The 15,512-nt window shown below is 35.9% G+C and overlaps 1 protein-coding gene across 1 annotated transcript in view; it reads left to right on the forward strand.

Annotated features, from left to right (window-relative positions):
* Positions 1-15,512, forward strand: part of LOC117317814 (cardioacceleratory peptide receptor-like) — a 118,816-nt gene that overhangs the window by 92,928 nt on the left and 10,376 nt on the right. The window contains exon 3 of the mRNA XM_033872757.1: positions 15,020-15,217. Within this exon, the coding sequence (XP_033728648.1) occupies positions 15,020-15,217 (198 nt within the window). The remainder of the gene's footprint in view (positions 1-15,019; positions 15,218-15,512) is intronic.

A 15,512-nucleotide genomic window follows, 5' to 3' on the forward strand; every position in this document is an offset into this window, starting at 1 on the left:
GCCAATGTGAAGGTATGAGGGTTTTATCGGGTTCCTTCCGTCATCCAAATTGCCAAGACCCAACACATTGTCAGAGTTTCAATACTTTATTTGGTATTGCGAAGTTTCTGGGGTAGAATAAATCCCCTGTAATAAGACATGGATAAAACTAATAAAACATTATACAAACGAATGCACCACACATCTTAGCAGCAAGAACTAACAACAAAACGTTCTGACCCGGACGGAAATAAAGATGATTAGACTGGATAATATAAATTAGACATGATACTCCAATAATTTATAGGATATAAGCAATAATCATAAAGCTAAAACTATTTACTCACCCTGCATGTGGTGCTGGGGGACCCAGTATAAAATATATAGTAATTATGTATCATGGACCCGTCAGATGTGGTTCGCTCCACGGCCAGCTGGGAAGTGCCGGGAGAGAGCAGAAAGGAAAGAAAGAAGGAAAGAGCGCGGGAAAACAAAGCGAGTCCCACGAGCTGTCCGTGGTCAGTCATGATAAGTCAAGTACAGTCAACACATGATGGACAAACACAATACACCACGTCACACACACGTATACAAAGGTAAAAACGAAGGTACATCAGGTGATCATAAATACACCGAAACGGATCACGGATTGGTTTACGGATCGGATCGCGGATTCACGGAATACGTATATGCTACAGATGTATTTCCCTACCCCGTGTCGGATCGATTATCCCATCCCTAGTAACCACGGGATCACCCTGTGAGGTTTGTGAGAATTAACAATTTTATTCTTGTAATTTAGATATGTTTAATGCTTCTGCTTATGTTTTGCTAAACATGATATTATTGTCCATACGGTTTTAGGTAACGCAACATCAAATGAAAATAATAAATACCCAGTCGTTGACGATGTTATGTGAAATTACACATTAAATCACGTCATTTTAGGCATCAGATATATAATAATACAAGTTCATATTATTGTATACCGTCAACGGATTTTGAATAAATTTTGTTACAGTATAATTGTAACAGAGAATCTTAATGGGCAACCAAATATTGTTTTTTTTAAATAAAACATACATATCAGTTGAATTCTACTTGTAATTGACTCTCATCAGTATTAACATCAGCTTTTGCATTTGCATGTTAAGATCTAAAAGCTCGAATCGAATCGAATCGAATATTAAACATAACAAAACAATAATAAACAAAAATAGTGTTGTAAGAAGATAATAACTGTTGCTGAAGGTCCAAGCACGGATTGGATAGATTGATTGTGACATTTCAGTAAGATAAGCTTATAAATATCCCCTAATCGGTGAACCTGACACTATTTCCCGAAAAAAGCATGACCTTGAAACATTGACAGATGACCAATGATATATGGGCCAGACGTCTCGTGGGACAAGAGAATACATTCAGCAGACAAATCGTATTCCCATGTTTTGTGATAAGAAACTAATGTTGCGATACTTACATAATTCTTGCTCATATTCAGGACCCGTTACATTTATTCTAGACAAAATCCAGGACACTTGTAATTTAATATGTATTTTAAAAAGGTCCTTGAGGGAGAACCCTGGTCAATATCTTTTCTTGATAAGGACGTACCTGGCGTAGACATCATGCATGCTTGTACGTCAAATGATTCCCAATTTCTCCTGACAAAAAATGTGTTCTATCTCATTCAGTCAGATAAGTATAATAATATAACCTATTGTTATTGATTTACTCTACACTTTAATTTAGAATAACATTCTACATGGCAATCATGCGGTTAGTTATTTTTAAATCTAAGGAGAGCATTTAAAAGGCACCGGATGAATCATTGCTATATTTTAACGCTCAGCCTTTCGATACCCTATTATTAGCAAGCACACATAAACTGGCATCAAAGGATTGTGTAGTTTACGCGGAGTAATTCATCAGACTGCAAAGTAAATAGGTCTGTCATTGTCACAGACATCCAGATTACTGGGTAAGATCTACCAATCCCGACAGGTTTTTCCATTGCTCTAACTGAAGGTTTATAGTAACCTTAATCCGTACACACCTACAGGGAGACAGGCCGACAGTTTATGTATGTAGTTAATAGTGTTACCCTTTACTCTGTTTGGATGAAACATTATTGTTAAAATGTGTAATAGTACACTCCGTATTTTAATGTTGATTTTCTACGAGTAACTGGTGGTGTTTTCAGTAATGATTAACTTCATATTATTTACTGCCAATCAACACTATTATGGTCAGAAGTGGTGAGTAAAAGTCATGAGTAAAATGGGTAAAATACAAAACGACATCGAACATGTTAATATATATCGGTACACTCCCTTTTATTTTAAAATGGAAAAATTGGCTATGTTTACTCAAATCTTGTCATACAGACAAATGACTCAGATATTTCAATTGAGTATACATAATAAGTTTTGAAAAAGAACCACAAGACTTGCTATGCCGTCGTAAAAGCTATCTCTTGTAAGTTTGATATAAATGCAATGTATGGATATTTTCTTTAATCGAGGGCAATTTATTGTCTACATATTGAATTCGTTTATTTTTCAAGCATGATGATAAAAAATAGTTACAAATGGTTTACAATAGGTAAAATGAGGTTTAAAATCAGGTAGTGGAAGTGATAATGCCGCTTTTGCAGGGCGATCTGTTTTTGCATTGCCTGGTACTCTGATATGACCAGGAAACTGAAAAGTTAAGATAGTATTCAGATTTTCTTTGCTAAAACTCTGTAGGACAGATAGATTCTGGCTCTCTTTACGTTGTTAGGTTTGCTGTGGTCAAGGGTGAGGTAGATAGCATGGATTTCTGCATAATATATTAACACCTCATTTGGAGGCTGACATCCAAGGCTATTTGTCGTAACCATAGATGCCGCTTCCTAATAACCTTCTAAGAACCAGTAGTTTAGAATAATTGAAAACCACTGTATTTTGATTGTAGGTCGAAGAAAGATGAACTAAAGATATAAGGGCAATGGCAGATTTAACTGTGTGATGAAGAGAAAAATCCATGTAGTTTTGATTATTTAAAAAAAAAAACAATGGTCCTAAGAATGTGATTGTGTCGATATTAATTTGGGCAGTTCTAAAAAGTGAAGACATTCGAGTATTCAAGAGATTGGAATACATTTTGGTCTATTTTGAAGAAAAATATTTGATTTGGATCGAATACAAGTGAATAGGCAAGGTTTAAATAATTCGATTTTATTTGATGTGCCTATTGCAATGACAGTTTGTTGCGACGATTATATAGCGATGGTTAGTTTGCTTCTGCGTAGAGAATCGCAGGTGGTGTGGGTTTAGGGGCTGGGAAAGCGAGACTCGGAGCCTAATCATTACAGTATCTAATATTTTAGATATGTGTTTTAGGGGCAACAAGAGACAATGGACCCGTAGTCCAATTTTGATCTAATAAGTGCTCTGCTAAGCCTTAGCAAGCATACTTTTCCTATCAGCACCATACCTTTAGAATATTAATTGCTTTAAGGCATTTAGCTTTAGGGTGTCTTACATGCGGAAGAAGTGGGATTTTTCTGTCAAATATCACGCTCAGTTTTTTTTTCAGCTACAAGAATGTTTTTGCTATCGAGAAAGAAAATTTGATCGTCGTTTGTATTGCATAGCTGACAAAAATGAGTACACATTGATTTAGATTTTGAAAACTTGAAGCCGTTTTCACCTGCCTAAAGTGTCTATTCAAACATTTCTGTAATTTTTGTTTTCAATAACATTCATGTTTCCCCCCTTTTTGAAGTTTTATTTCAGCCCAAAAAGTGTAGCAGAGAGAATATTTTCCGCAAGTATAACCATTTCCTGTTCATAGACACCGGAAAGTTTCGTTCCGTTCCGTTGAAATGTTCTATCTAAAACGAAGTTCGAAATGAATTTTGGCAAATTACCTCGAATACCTGTATGTCATGCCGACCAATCATTGTGCCGTATTTACACGTTTTGACTGCCCTGCAGGTAGGGCGTAAGAATTGTACCTGCTGCCCCCATTGCATGATCGTAAGAGGCGACTAAATTTGGGATCTTATCTTTTCTCTTCTTTCTGAACAACTTTCTTCTTCCTAATGTCTCCCTTGACAATGCCTCACTTTTGGCCTTTAGTTGAGCGTTCGCCCCTGTGAGGAAGGCTTGGGGTTCTGTCCCCTAGCCGAGACATACCATAGTCTTTAAAAATGGTAGTTGCTACTCCTGCTTAGCGCTCAGCATATTTGGAGTGGGACGACTGGTTCGCCCGTTGTCAGTATAATGTGACCGGGTGGGTTGTACTGCTGGGTGTCTTCGGCAGTATGCTTCAGTGAGGTAGCACTATAAATCGGCAAAAGTTCCGGCCTATCACAAGGAGACTTACCACGAACATACCGCAGCCTCCGAAAACACACATACGCACTCACCACGTGCATGCATGTCGCACGCACGGGAGGCCGTCCTTAAATGACCTTAGCTGTTAATAGGACGTTAAACAAAATAAACCAAACCAAATTACACGTTTTGACGAAAGCCCTTTCCAAAGGAGACCTCAGCAATGTGCAAAGTCCATGTTTTTCATTTGGCAAATTAACTTATATCAGTTTTGTTTTCCGAATTACATTTTTGTGAAGGCCACGTCGAGATAGTGTAAACTATAGAATGAATAGTCCAACTGAATATCCCGCAGGTTCATACGTTTTAAAAATCTTTCAGAACAATGTTTGGATTACATAACAAAAATATGGCTTCCATCTAAAAGTGACTAGATACAACAAATCATTTTATCTAAATAAATGAAAGGCTGTTATTGTGTAATGATAAATAGATCGATAGCACGATCAAAATGAATTTGATACTGGCTTGATCACATCCCAAATAGAATATAACCTGCTTGATAGAGAAAATGTTACTTTCCATGTAGTTACTCGAATATACCGCCATTCATACAACCAAAGGAAGTAAAATTAACTGCGCTGAACGGTCTTACTCTTTAGATATGACAGCAACAGTGTGAAGGATGCCATTGGCTCTGTTCTCTGACAGGATACACACTGACGTCTATAGAAATCAGCTCCTGCATATGTCGATATAAAAAAATTATTGCATTTCAGTGAGACTGCACTAGAAGATAAAGTATTGTGCCGATAGAATAGGGATTATTCGAGGCAAATCACTATTGAAATGATACAGAAACAAACATGTCTAAAATGGGACTTGTTGATTTCTTTTCTTCTATTTGAAATTAATTATCATACAATAAAGAGTAAAAAGTGTGACCGTCCTCACTGTATTATATCAAATTATTGACTATTATTTCCACTGTTACGTTTAGTTGGGTGTTTTAAATGGGTTTTTTTTACACAATTATGCTGTACCCGTTTTTATTTTAAACAATTCTTTAATTAAGCATTGAACTGTTTTTGTATGGTATTTATGATATATTTGAATGCCAGAGCTTTGAAAGCAAACAACACAGTTAGCACATTATTGACGCACATTATGATTTGTTTGCTTGCAAAGCTCTGGCATTCAAATAGATCATAAATACCATACAAAAACAGTAAAACGCTTATATTTACATTCCTTTTACTTTTTTTTATTTTTTAAATGTTATGTTAACTTCATAATTCCCGCCTTACCGACAGTCAGCAGATTTTTGTCCGTCATTGGAACAGCCAGATCATGGTCGCGTGCTTTTTGCCAAACAAAATAGTACATGGACAATTTTTTTTTTTTTAAACTCAATTTTGTTAATCATTTTATTATCAACGAAATGCGGAAATGACATATTTTTATGGCATATTTTTATAACAAATAATGTAGACAAAATAATTAGTTGTTAAACTTAATTATCCTTGATATTATAGTTCCGGTTTGTGTTGTATTAATACCTGATAAGTGCACCGCGTGCCAGAGCTCTCAAACAGACTATATAGTGACAATGCCAGACAAATGTAAATATTCAGATTTATACAACAGTCGTGGCTCGAAACCTTAAACAAAAGTCTTTAAGATGTACTATGTATGATTCAATGATAATCTAAAGTTCAATGCCTAGTTAATTAAACTTCCGGTATAGCTGGACAAACATGTTGTGAACCGTTCTTGAAAACGTCTCTTGCTGGCGTCCCATTATCGTTACGATTCCTGAACACAGTTGTATTACTGACAAGATTTAATTATACACACCACTGCTATCTAACACCCCACGATATATTTATGTTGGCTAGAATGTGTTTCTATTTGACACTATATAAAATACAAAGTACAACAGGCTTTCATACCGGAAATTGGAGCGCGGCATGTGGTACATGACATGCTTTTTACAGTTCACGCACAATTTTCGATATCAACAAAATAGGATTTAGATATTTATATGGAAGAACAGAAAATGACAGCGATTCTTGATAACCATAAATCTTCGATTTGTATTGTTCTGAATTACAGTTGTTTTATCGTACAATGTAAAAAATAAAATAAATAAATAAAAATAAAAACATCGTGCACACAAATTCGCGATATAGTATGATTGGGCAATACATATTTCAAAATAACAAAAATATGAAATGTGTTAATCAAGGACGTTCCTATAGATCACAATCACAATATAACTAGTTTAAACCCGTGCTCAAATGAAAAAGATAATTTAATTATCTGAATAGACCCTTATACAAATAGATAATACCTTCATCCACAAATCTACTTTTTAAAGTACATAATAAAACAGTTATAATCAGTCTTCATTTAATGTCTGTATGGTCTTACACATACTGTATACAATACGGATAGCGGCGGGGTTGTGCTTCCCCGTTTCCGGAACACAAAGAATTGCGTTTGATATACATGACAAAATAGTTATAGTCAATTCCTTACATACAGGTAAATTCATTTGAAATAGACTGCCATTTTATTACTGTTTATAGCATTATCATTTATCAATTAATTTGTTTATTTATCAACATAATATGTCATCAATTATATGAATGTATCGCATGTTCTATTATTGGCACAGAGGGGGGTGGGGTTCGGACTGATACCCTGATATCATCAGAGTTCCTTATCGACTATTGTATTAATTTATACCGGGATCGCAATGTATATACACACGTCGATGCGAATTGCACATACTTGTATATTATATATACATATTTATTAAGCACAGTACAGGTAAGTAAAACATTTAACCTTCAGATCAGCATGTCATAGACGATGCAGTGTATAAATAATTATATCCCCCGCAACGAAGTTAGGGGGGTATACTGGAATCAGGTTGTCTGTCCGTCCGGCCGTCCGTCTGTCTGTAGACGCATTTGTTCCGGACAACTCCTCCTAAACCGATGGGCCAATTCCAATGAAACTTCACACACATATTAATGATCATGTGTAGATGTGCATGCCGCTTTTTTTCTCAAAATTATGGTTGCTATGGCAACTGGTTACTATAAACAGGTTTTTTGATCAAAAACATACATTTAAGTTTGTCCGGACAACTCCTCTGAAACCGAAGGGCCGATTTCAATGAAACTTAACACAAATATAGAGGACCATGTGTAGATGTGCATGCCACTTTTTTTCAAAATTATGGTTGCTATGACAACTGGTCGCTATAAACAGGTTTTTCGATAAGAACCATAACTTTAAGTTTGTCCGGACAACTCCTCCTAAACCGAAGGGCCGATTTCTCAAAATTATGGTCGTTATGGCAACTGGTCACTATATTACTGGGTTATCTTAGTTAGCCTCTAATTAACAGTTCTAATTCACCATTGACTCGTGCGGATTGCGGGGGTGTTAGTCAGCCATCCTGGCGACAGTTCTTGTTATTATATAACATAGTAACACATGGAGAAGAAAGATAATTGTATGACTCGTGCCCAGACTGGGCCTCAAACTCACAATATACGGCACCTAATCACCTAGCAAGATATACATACCAACACCTCCGTTATATGCATATGCGAGTTATTGTTTAAATATAATCCTTGTTAAGAGAAATGTCGGTCATTGAACCTTAAGTTCGATCTCCTATCATAATCACTTCATAACAAGTTTCCTCGTTGTCTACACAGTACTTCGCGTCTGACGACCTCCATCCCAATTCCGAGTCATCCGGACGCTTCTTAGACAACTACCGACATGAACTGTCATTAAGCGTTTAATTAAGAGTGAAGAGCAGGATTCTGTGTCTGATCGCAGTCTTGATTGAATCCTTTGTAGTTTTCGTGAGCCCAGTTATCGATGAATGATCATTGACTTTTGTATCATCTACTCTGATAATCTCTGAAATGACATAATCGAACATAAATAAATTACGTTTAAGGGCGACCTCCGTGGTGTGCGATATTCGTGTTCGTGGTGAATGTGTCTTTTTTTTGAGGCTGCGATAGATTAGGGAAAGGAGTATTTTGTTCCAATCACCAAACCACAACCCGAACCATAAACGTTCTCGAATTTTCTGATTTGATAATTCGCTTTAAACAATAGCTCTAATAGGATGCGATATTTTTATATATGGCAACCGTATTTTCTCAGGCTCTCTGACAAAAATATGTCGCTCATCTAGATATGCGATGGTCTTTTTTGTTTAATGCAATGTCTTATACATATTTCACTTACGGGCGAGTTTAAACCATTCCTTAAGGGGGTTAATAAAAGTATTTTACTGAATTGTAGATGTTGTCATTTCCCTCCCCCTGGCAATGCCTTACTAATGATGTTAAGTGGAACATTTGCCCTTTTTGAGGAAGCTTCTGTTGTCTGTACCCTCACCGAGATATCATCTCTCTGCTTGACGTTCAGTGTTTAAGTTACCGGTAAAGATTAAGTTGCCCCTTGTCAATATGTAGTTAACCAAACCAATCAAATTATGTTAGGGAAATTCAGTCACGGTCGAACAAAAATTATCTTAAAAAATAATAATAAAATAAAATTGTAAGGATTTTACCATAAACATGTTCGGCATATCAGGCCTTTCAGGACTGTAATCACCATTACACAAGAGACTCATGGTTCTTAATGATCATCGGAGATTAAACTGGCACTACAGAGTATTGGCTTTTAACACGTCTTGCTTGGTCAAAGGATGAATATTGTAGAATTTTGAAATAAATCCGACTCTGAAACTCAACCGTCGGCGTTAAAAAATTCGTTCTGCAGACGACAACATAAAATATTGACTTTCTCAAAAGTAAAAAATGTAATTTAATTTCAGAAAAGAAACGTCTGATTAACACAATGTTCAGACTGTATAAATCATACATGTTTACACCGTCGATGGATACAAACCATCCTTGTTAGCCCATGCAACAATATGTAACACATATACAAATATTCTTTTGTTTATTTTTTCTATTCGTGGTTTATTTGCAACCACCAAACGAACGCTTCATTTTATAGACTACTCGTATCCATACTCAATTACATAGAGAGCATTACTTTCTGCATAAGGACATCTTTAAATTGCACGTATTGTTATAAATCTTAGCCTTCGATGAAAGGCCATACTTTCCTGTTTATTTTGAATAAACACTTGGGTTTAAATTGTAATGAACAATCTCCCTTAGACATTTTTGGTGTTAATGATTGTATAGAATTCAATAGCAAAAATCAAAAGGTTTTAGATCAACGTCACTGGCTGCGCCATATTTCTCTCGGATGAATACATTTTGATTTCCTAGAGCACTGCAAAAGGCAGGCAAATCATTCCACGTAACTCACACAGGTTTTAATAACGCCCGATAAACAACAGAAATAACGATTAATGTTTACATTCTATCATAAATCAGTCGTTTCCGAGCGGAATAGTTCAAACGTCATCATCACGGGGATAATGGAATAGTCAAAGATCGCACGATATTCATAAATAAAACAAGTGAGCAGGGATTTATCAGTTTTACAGAATGCTGAATAAAGGGATGTCAATAAAAAGAAAAGAATACGATTGTCTTTTCGGATTCATAAACTTGTAGGAAAACGTCATTATACTATATGATTATTAAAGTTTTAATATACCTTTTGAAGATTTTCTCGTGTCGATGTTTTTCTGTTCCTTTTTTTATATGAAACGAACTGTAAGTTTATGTTTTTCAAAGACCGAGGTAAGATACAATTTCTTATGACCATGTAAGATAAACCCGTCATAGGGAGGACCAAGATTGCGCGTTCAGACCAGTAAAAGGCTTATATTTTTCTTATAAATAGGGTTAAACAAAATAATGAAAAATATAGTAAAATATTGAGAGCACCGAATAATACCCTAATCATTAAGATAATATACTGTCCAATTTAAATGGTCTTAGATTGAAACTGACATAACGTTTGACACTAGACAATACAAAGTGAGTGTTGACATAGCTTATGGTTTATTCAATATACAAAGTAGACACAAATGAACACATCTTTATTTTGATATCAATCTAATTAAAATCTAGATGGTAATTCTCACTACGTTACATGAACATCTAACAACATCCCACAAGGGGTCACGTTCTGATGACCTCCGAGATTTCTTTTTCAGGGCGAATTGGCATTTTGTCGATATTATCGAAGCAAAATATTTTGTCACAGCATGCATCTGAAGCAAACCATTTCGACACAGTATATAGTTATATGCTTTATGGGACGAAATGACTCAAAACAAATTGACAGATTATACAAGCTATGCATTCTAGTCATGCTACTTCGGACATATAAAATTCACTTCCAAGATTCTGGAAGTAGTCATTTGATTGGCTAATCCAAAAGGTCACCCTGATGTGACCCCTTATGGGATGTTGTTAGATGTTCCTGTAACGTAGTGATAATGACCATCTAGATTTTAATTAGATTGTTTTGATATGTAAATGCATCGATATTATATTTATATAGCCTAAAAGCAGATATGTTGTTTCTTATTCATTTAGATACAAGGCTGAATAGTTTGAATCAACATGTTAGGTAATAATTTAATTTCATGAGTTATATTGTCTGTCGATTATATATATTGATATCTCCGTTATGTATTCTCTATTTAGCTTGCCAACGAAATTGACATTTAAATCTCGGTAAGCGTCGGTCTGTTACGTAAATCTGCAATGCACAATGTTCGGCACAGACGTGATTGCGTGTTGTTCTATTTTTTATATTCTGTGTGGTTTTTCTAAACCATGATATCAGTCAAAGCAATGGGTGTTTTGAAGATGCAAATCTTGAAAACGTGTCAAGAACATGGAATAAAAGATGATGTTTTGTGGAAAAATTTTCTGTTTACTTCTTTTAGGCCCTTAATGACAACATTCCCGCCGAAATGAAATCATTTTAGTTGTGGACTGTTTCGTCAATTTGTATAGCGTCTAATGAGTGAAGATTACTGGTTTTGTAAAGTAGCATAAAAAGAAAGAAAAAAAGATGTACTTTTTGTTGGTTTCTGGTTTTTAACTCGTGTCAGGTTAACATACTTGTAAAATGCCGTTTACACCCCAGTATAAAAAAATAACATTATTTCCTTAACCAAACACGAAACACAATTATATATCACAGTAAGTGAGAACATCTTCTGTTAACCGCTACCCACATCATGATAAGAGAGTATTAAATCGCTGTACGCATTTGAAAAAAAAAAGATTATAAAATTAATCTTTATTTATTTCACAATAGTCAGCATTTAAAGGCATGATAACAGATCTAGTGTCGCCAGAGGGTCACTGGGGAGCTACCAGGAAACAATTTGTAACCATTAACTCCTCAGTAAGGAATGACTTGATCAATAATAGATTCCAGCCGTCTCGTTGCTATCAATATTGGTAGAGTTATCGCCACTAGTTACCACTATTTTGGGATGTTACACATGGTTTCACGTCAATTTCGTTTACCTAAAATAAGTCTAAGCTTTCTGAATACTGAGCCCGGATATTCTTTGTAGTAAACGATTGAAGACGTCGGACTTCCGCAGGTCAACCAGACATTGTATATTTACTTGATCGTTTGACGATCTAAAGTTTCAAGACTACATTTGGTAAACAGCCAATCCGCCATTGTCTTCTGTATAGGGAAGAGCCATAGAATAAGGCCTGCTGTATCCCACCGCATGCTTACCATAGCAAGTTACTTAAAGTGTGCCCACTGAATAATTGAATTGTTTTCCCGTGGCTTTTATTTAGGGAACCTTAACCAGACCAAACTGATCTTCTCCATACTTTTGATAAGAGATATGTTCTTTCTTTCTTTACTGCTCTTTCCTTCTATGATTGGTTTTCCTCTTTATGTGTCTCCCTTTCATCTGTTCTCATATAACCTTTGCTGTTGCCTAAAAGTAAACTTTGTGCTACTTTGTCTTCGTAATGCACGTTACTTTAAGTACCTTGTAAAAAGCTTTGAATGATTGACTTTATGTTTGCTGAATTACGCTATACTCAAGTTATATAATAAATTAATCTATGTATTAAACATCAATAGGCAAGGAATCACCGGTTCCCTACCGCATCCCAACGCAATCTCATTATTTTGATATGTGCATTGTTGTGGAAACTAATAGGACTATGTGTCATTTTTGGTATAGTATCTCCAGATTGGGACGTGTGATTAATTAATACTTACTTCATTTTTAACTAAACCTCTCTATTTACCTTTAATACACTTAAGGGGGAGTGGAAGCTCAACAAAGTCAAGACTCCCCTCAGCATTTATGGCCACGAAATCAATATGGGCACATTTTCCTCATTCTATGATGTGTATTTGTTGGCATGACGACTGCTTCCAACAACATGGTTTCAAATGGTACCGCATCTCCTGTATACACATTACTTTTACAGACGAATTTATGAAGTTTTGCAAACGGAAAAACACAAGAAAAGTATCTGCGATGCTGACGTACTCGATTGTTCAGAAGACACACAGAATATGATCACCTTTATAAACAAATTGACAGTTAAGAAAAAATGTAGCAAAATAAATCATACTGTACTATACAACTATTGCGTCATTCTTGGACGTTTGGTTTGGCTTATTTTAGTATTATTTAACGTCCTATCAACAGCTAAGGTCACCGGAGGACAGTATCCCCTTTGTGCAAGATTCATGCGTGAGGTGTATTTTTTGAGGCTGCTGCATGTTTGAGAACTGATGCCGACTTTATGGTACTACCTCACTGAAACGTACTGCTGAAGACACCAAGTAGGACCCTGTCACATCATACCGACAACGGCAATCCAGTCGTCCGTCTACGATAAGCCTAGGAGCTGAGTATTAGTAGTGACTACCATTCTTATAGAATTTGGTATGTCTCGGTTAGGGAACAGAACACAACGCCTTCCTCACTGGTGCAAACGCTCAACTAAAGGCAAAAAATGATGCAATGTCATTGGGAAGAAGAAAATGGTGTAGGAAGAAGCGACAAAATAAGATCCAAAAGTCACCCCTTATGATCATGCAATAGGGGCAGCAGGTAAAGTTCTTACGCCATACCTACACGGTATTCTAGTAGTCGATGCAAAGGGTCCAAGGCCTGAAGTGATGATATGAGACGACCAAAACCGAAACTTGAAACAAAGTATATATCAAAGAAATGGCAAAATACAATTAATCAAATATAATACTTTCAATGAATTTCATTATTTTAAATATTGCATTCAAAATGAGAATTTCTGTACCTACATGTGTATGTTCTGAAACCTGACGTTATTCAAATTGATTGAAACGTGACCAGCAGGAAACAAGTGACCTGTCATGGCCATGCTGTAGTGATGATTCATATTGCATTCTAACTATGGTCATAGTAAGATAAGTGGTTTGCTTATAATTAGATAAGCGATTCAATTTAATTGTATGTTTTGCCTATTCACGATTATTTTGATAAAGAAATGATTAATATCTAAGAATGTTTGCTTTTCGTCTTCGAATTCTTACCACGAACGACTTGTCTAATTATCATCTCGCTGTTTTATACATCCTACGTTTGATCTCCCACAAGACTACGCCTCACATCTGGATGTAGCCTAGTCGTCCTCTACCGGAAACTAAAATTTGATCAATCAGCGGGCAGAACATTTACATCAACTCCACGCATTTGCTATATGCCTTCCAATATATGATTGTCGCCAACACTCCAATCACTCGAAATCCCACGTAAAAACTAACATTTCCTCAGTGCGACTTTTGACAAATATAAATCCATTTCAACAAATCAGCTTAGATAGTCGCCTACATTCTTCCTCTTGAGACGCCACTTCTCGATCTTTCAAACTGAATTAATGTTTTAACATTTTATAATCAATTCGTCACTTTTATTACTATGAAATGATAAAGTCAAAATTGCAAGTGAGCATAAACTTCCAATAAACATATGAATTAACTATTTATCTGTGTGTTGTTCTATTCAGATATTGCACACGCTTGCTGCTGGTGCAATTAATACCTCAGGGATGGTATGTGGGCATAACGATGTCATTTCCAGTGGAGCATGTATTAATGTATTCGAATGACGTAAAGATGACATGTGGATATGATATCAAATCAGAGTATACAGCTGTTTCGTCCTTATTTATCTCGCCGATGTTGTTATATTATCCAACATTTTTTAAGGCAAATTAAACCTCAATCATAAGTGAGAAATCACAGAGTTACTTTGGTGGTGTCGTCGATGAAGCAAAGGCCGACTACCCTTCCAAATTATATTGGTTCTAACAAACATTTCCATTGCCTTTAAAATATTGTATAAGCTTCTGATTGTCTAATACTGAGGCGAAATGATTTCCTAGAGAAGCAAGTTCCGGCCTATCACAAGGAGACTTAACACGAACATACCGCAGCCTCCCAAAACACACATACGCACTCACCACACGCATGCATGTCGCACGCACGGGAGGCCGTCCTTAAATGACCTTAGCTGTTAATAGGACGTTAAACAAAATAAACCAAACCAAACCAAACCTAGAGAAGAGTTCGTCAAATACAACTTGATTTCGTCAGGGATTGTGTATGGTTAATTAAACTGGATGATTATCTTGTTTATATTCTTTATTTTATTGAACTATAAAAACGCGCATAATCAGAGTGTTTTCATTCTTTTGCAGATTTACTGGTGGCGTTCTTCTTTGTGCTGACTGACATTATCTGGAAGTTAACTATTCAGTGGTATGCTGGGAACATTGGATGTAAACTTATCAAGTTTATCCAGGCAGTTGGTACCTACGGTTCTACATATGCGCTGGTCGCCCTCAGTATTGACCGTCTAGATGCAATAGCAAGACCAATGAGCATGAGAGGCAAAAGTATGTAGGTCAATGTCTGGGTGACACAATTATATATCAAGTGTGTAGGTCAATATCCGGTTGACAATTATTATATCAAGTATGTACAAATGTAGGTCAATGTCTGGGTGACACAATTAGACATCAAGTATGTAGGTCAATGTCTGGATGACACAAATATTATATCAAGTGTGTAGGCCAATGTCTGGGTGACACAATTATTATGTGAAGTGTATAGGTCAATGTATAAGTGACACAATTAGATATCAAGTATGTAGGTCAATGTCTGGGTGACACAATTATTATATCAAGTGTG

This window comes from Pecten maximus, chromosome 19 (genome assembly GCF_902652985.1).
Source record: "Pecten maximus chromosome 19, xPecMax1.1, whole genome shotgun sequence".
In the NCBI taxonomy this organism is placed as follows: Eukaryota; Metazoa; Mollusca; class Bivalvia; order Pectinida; family Pectinidae; genus Pecten; species Pecten maximus.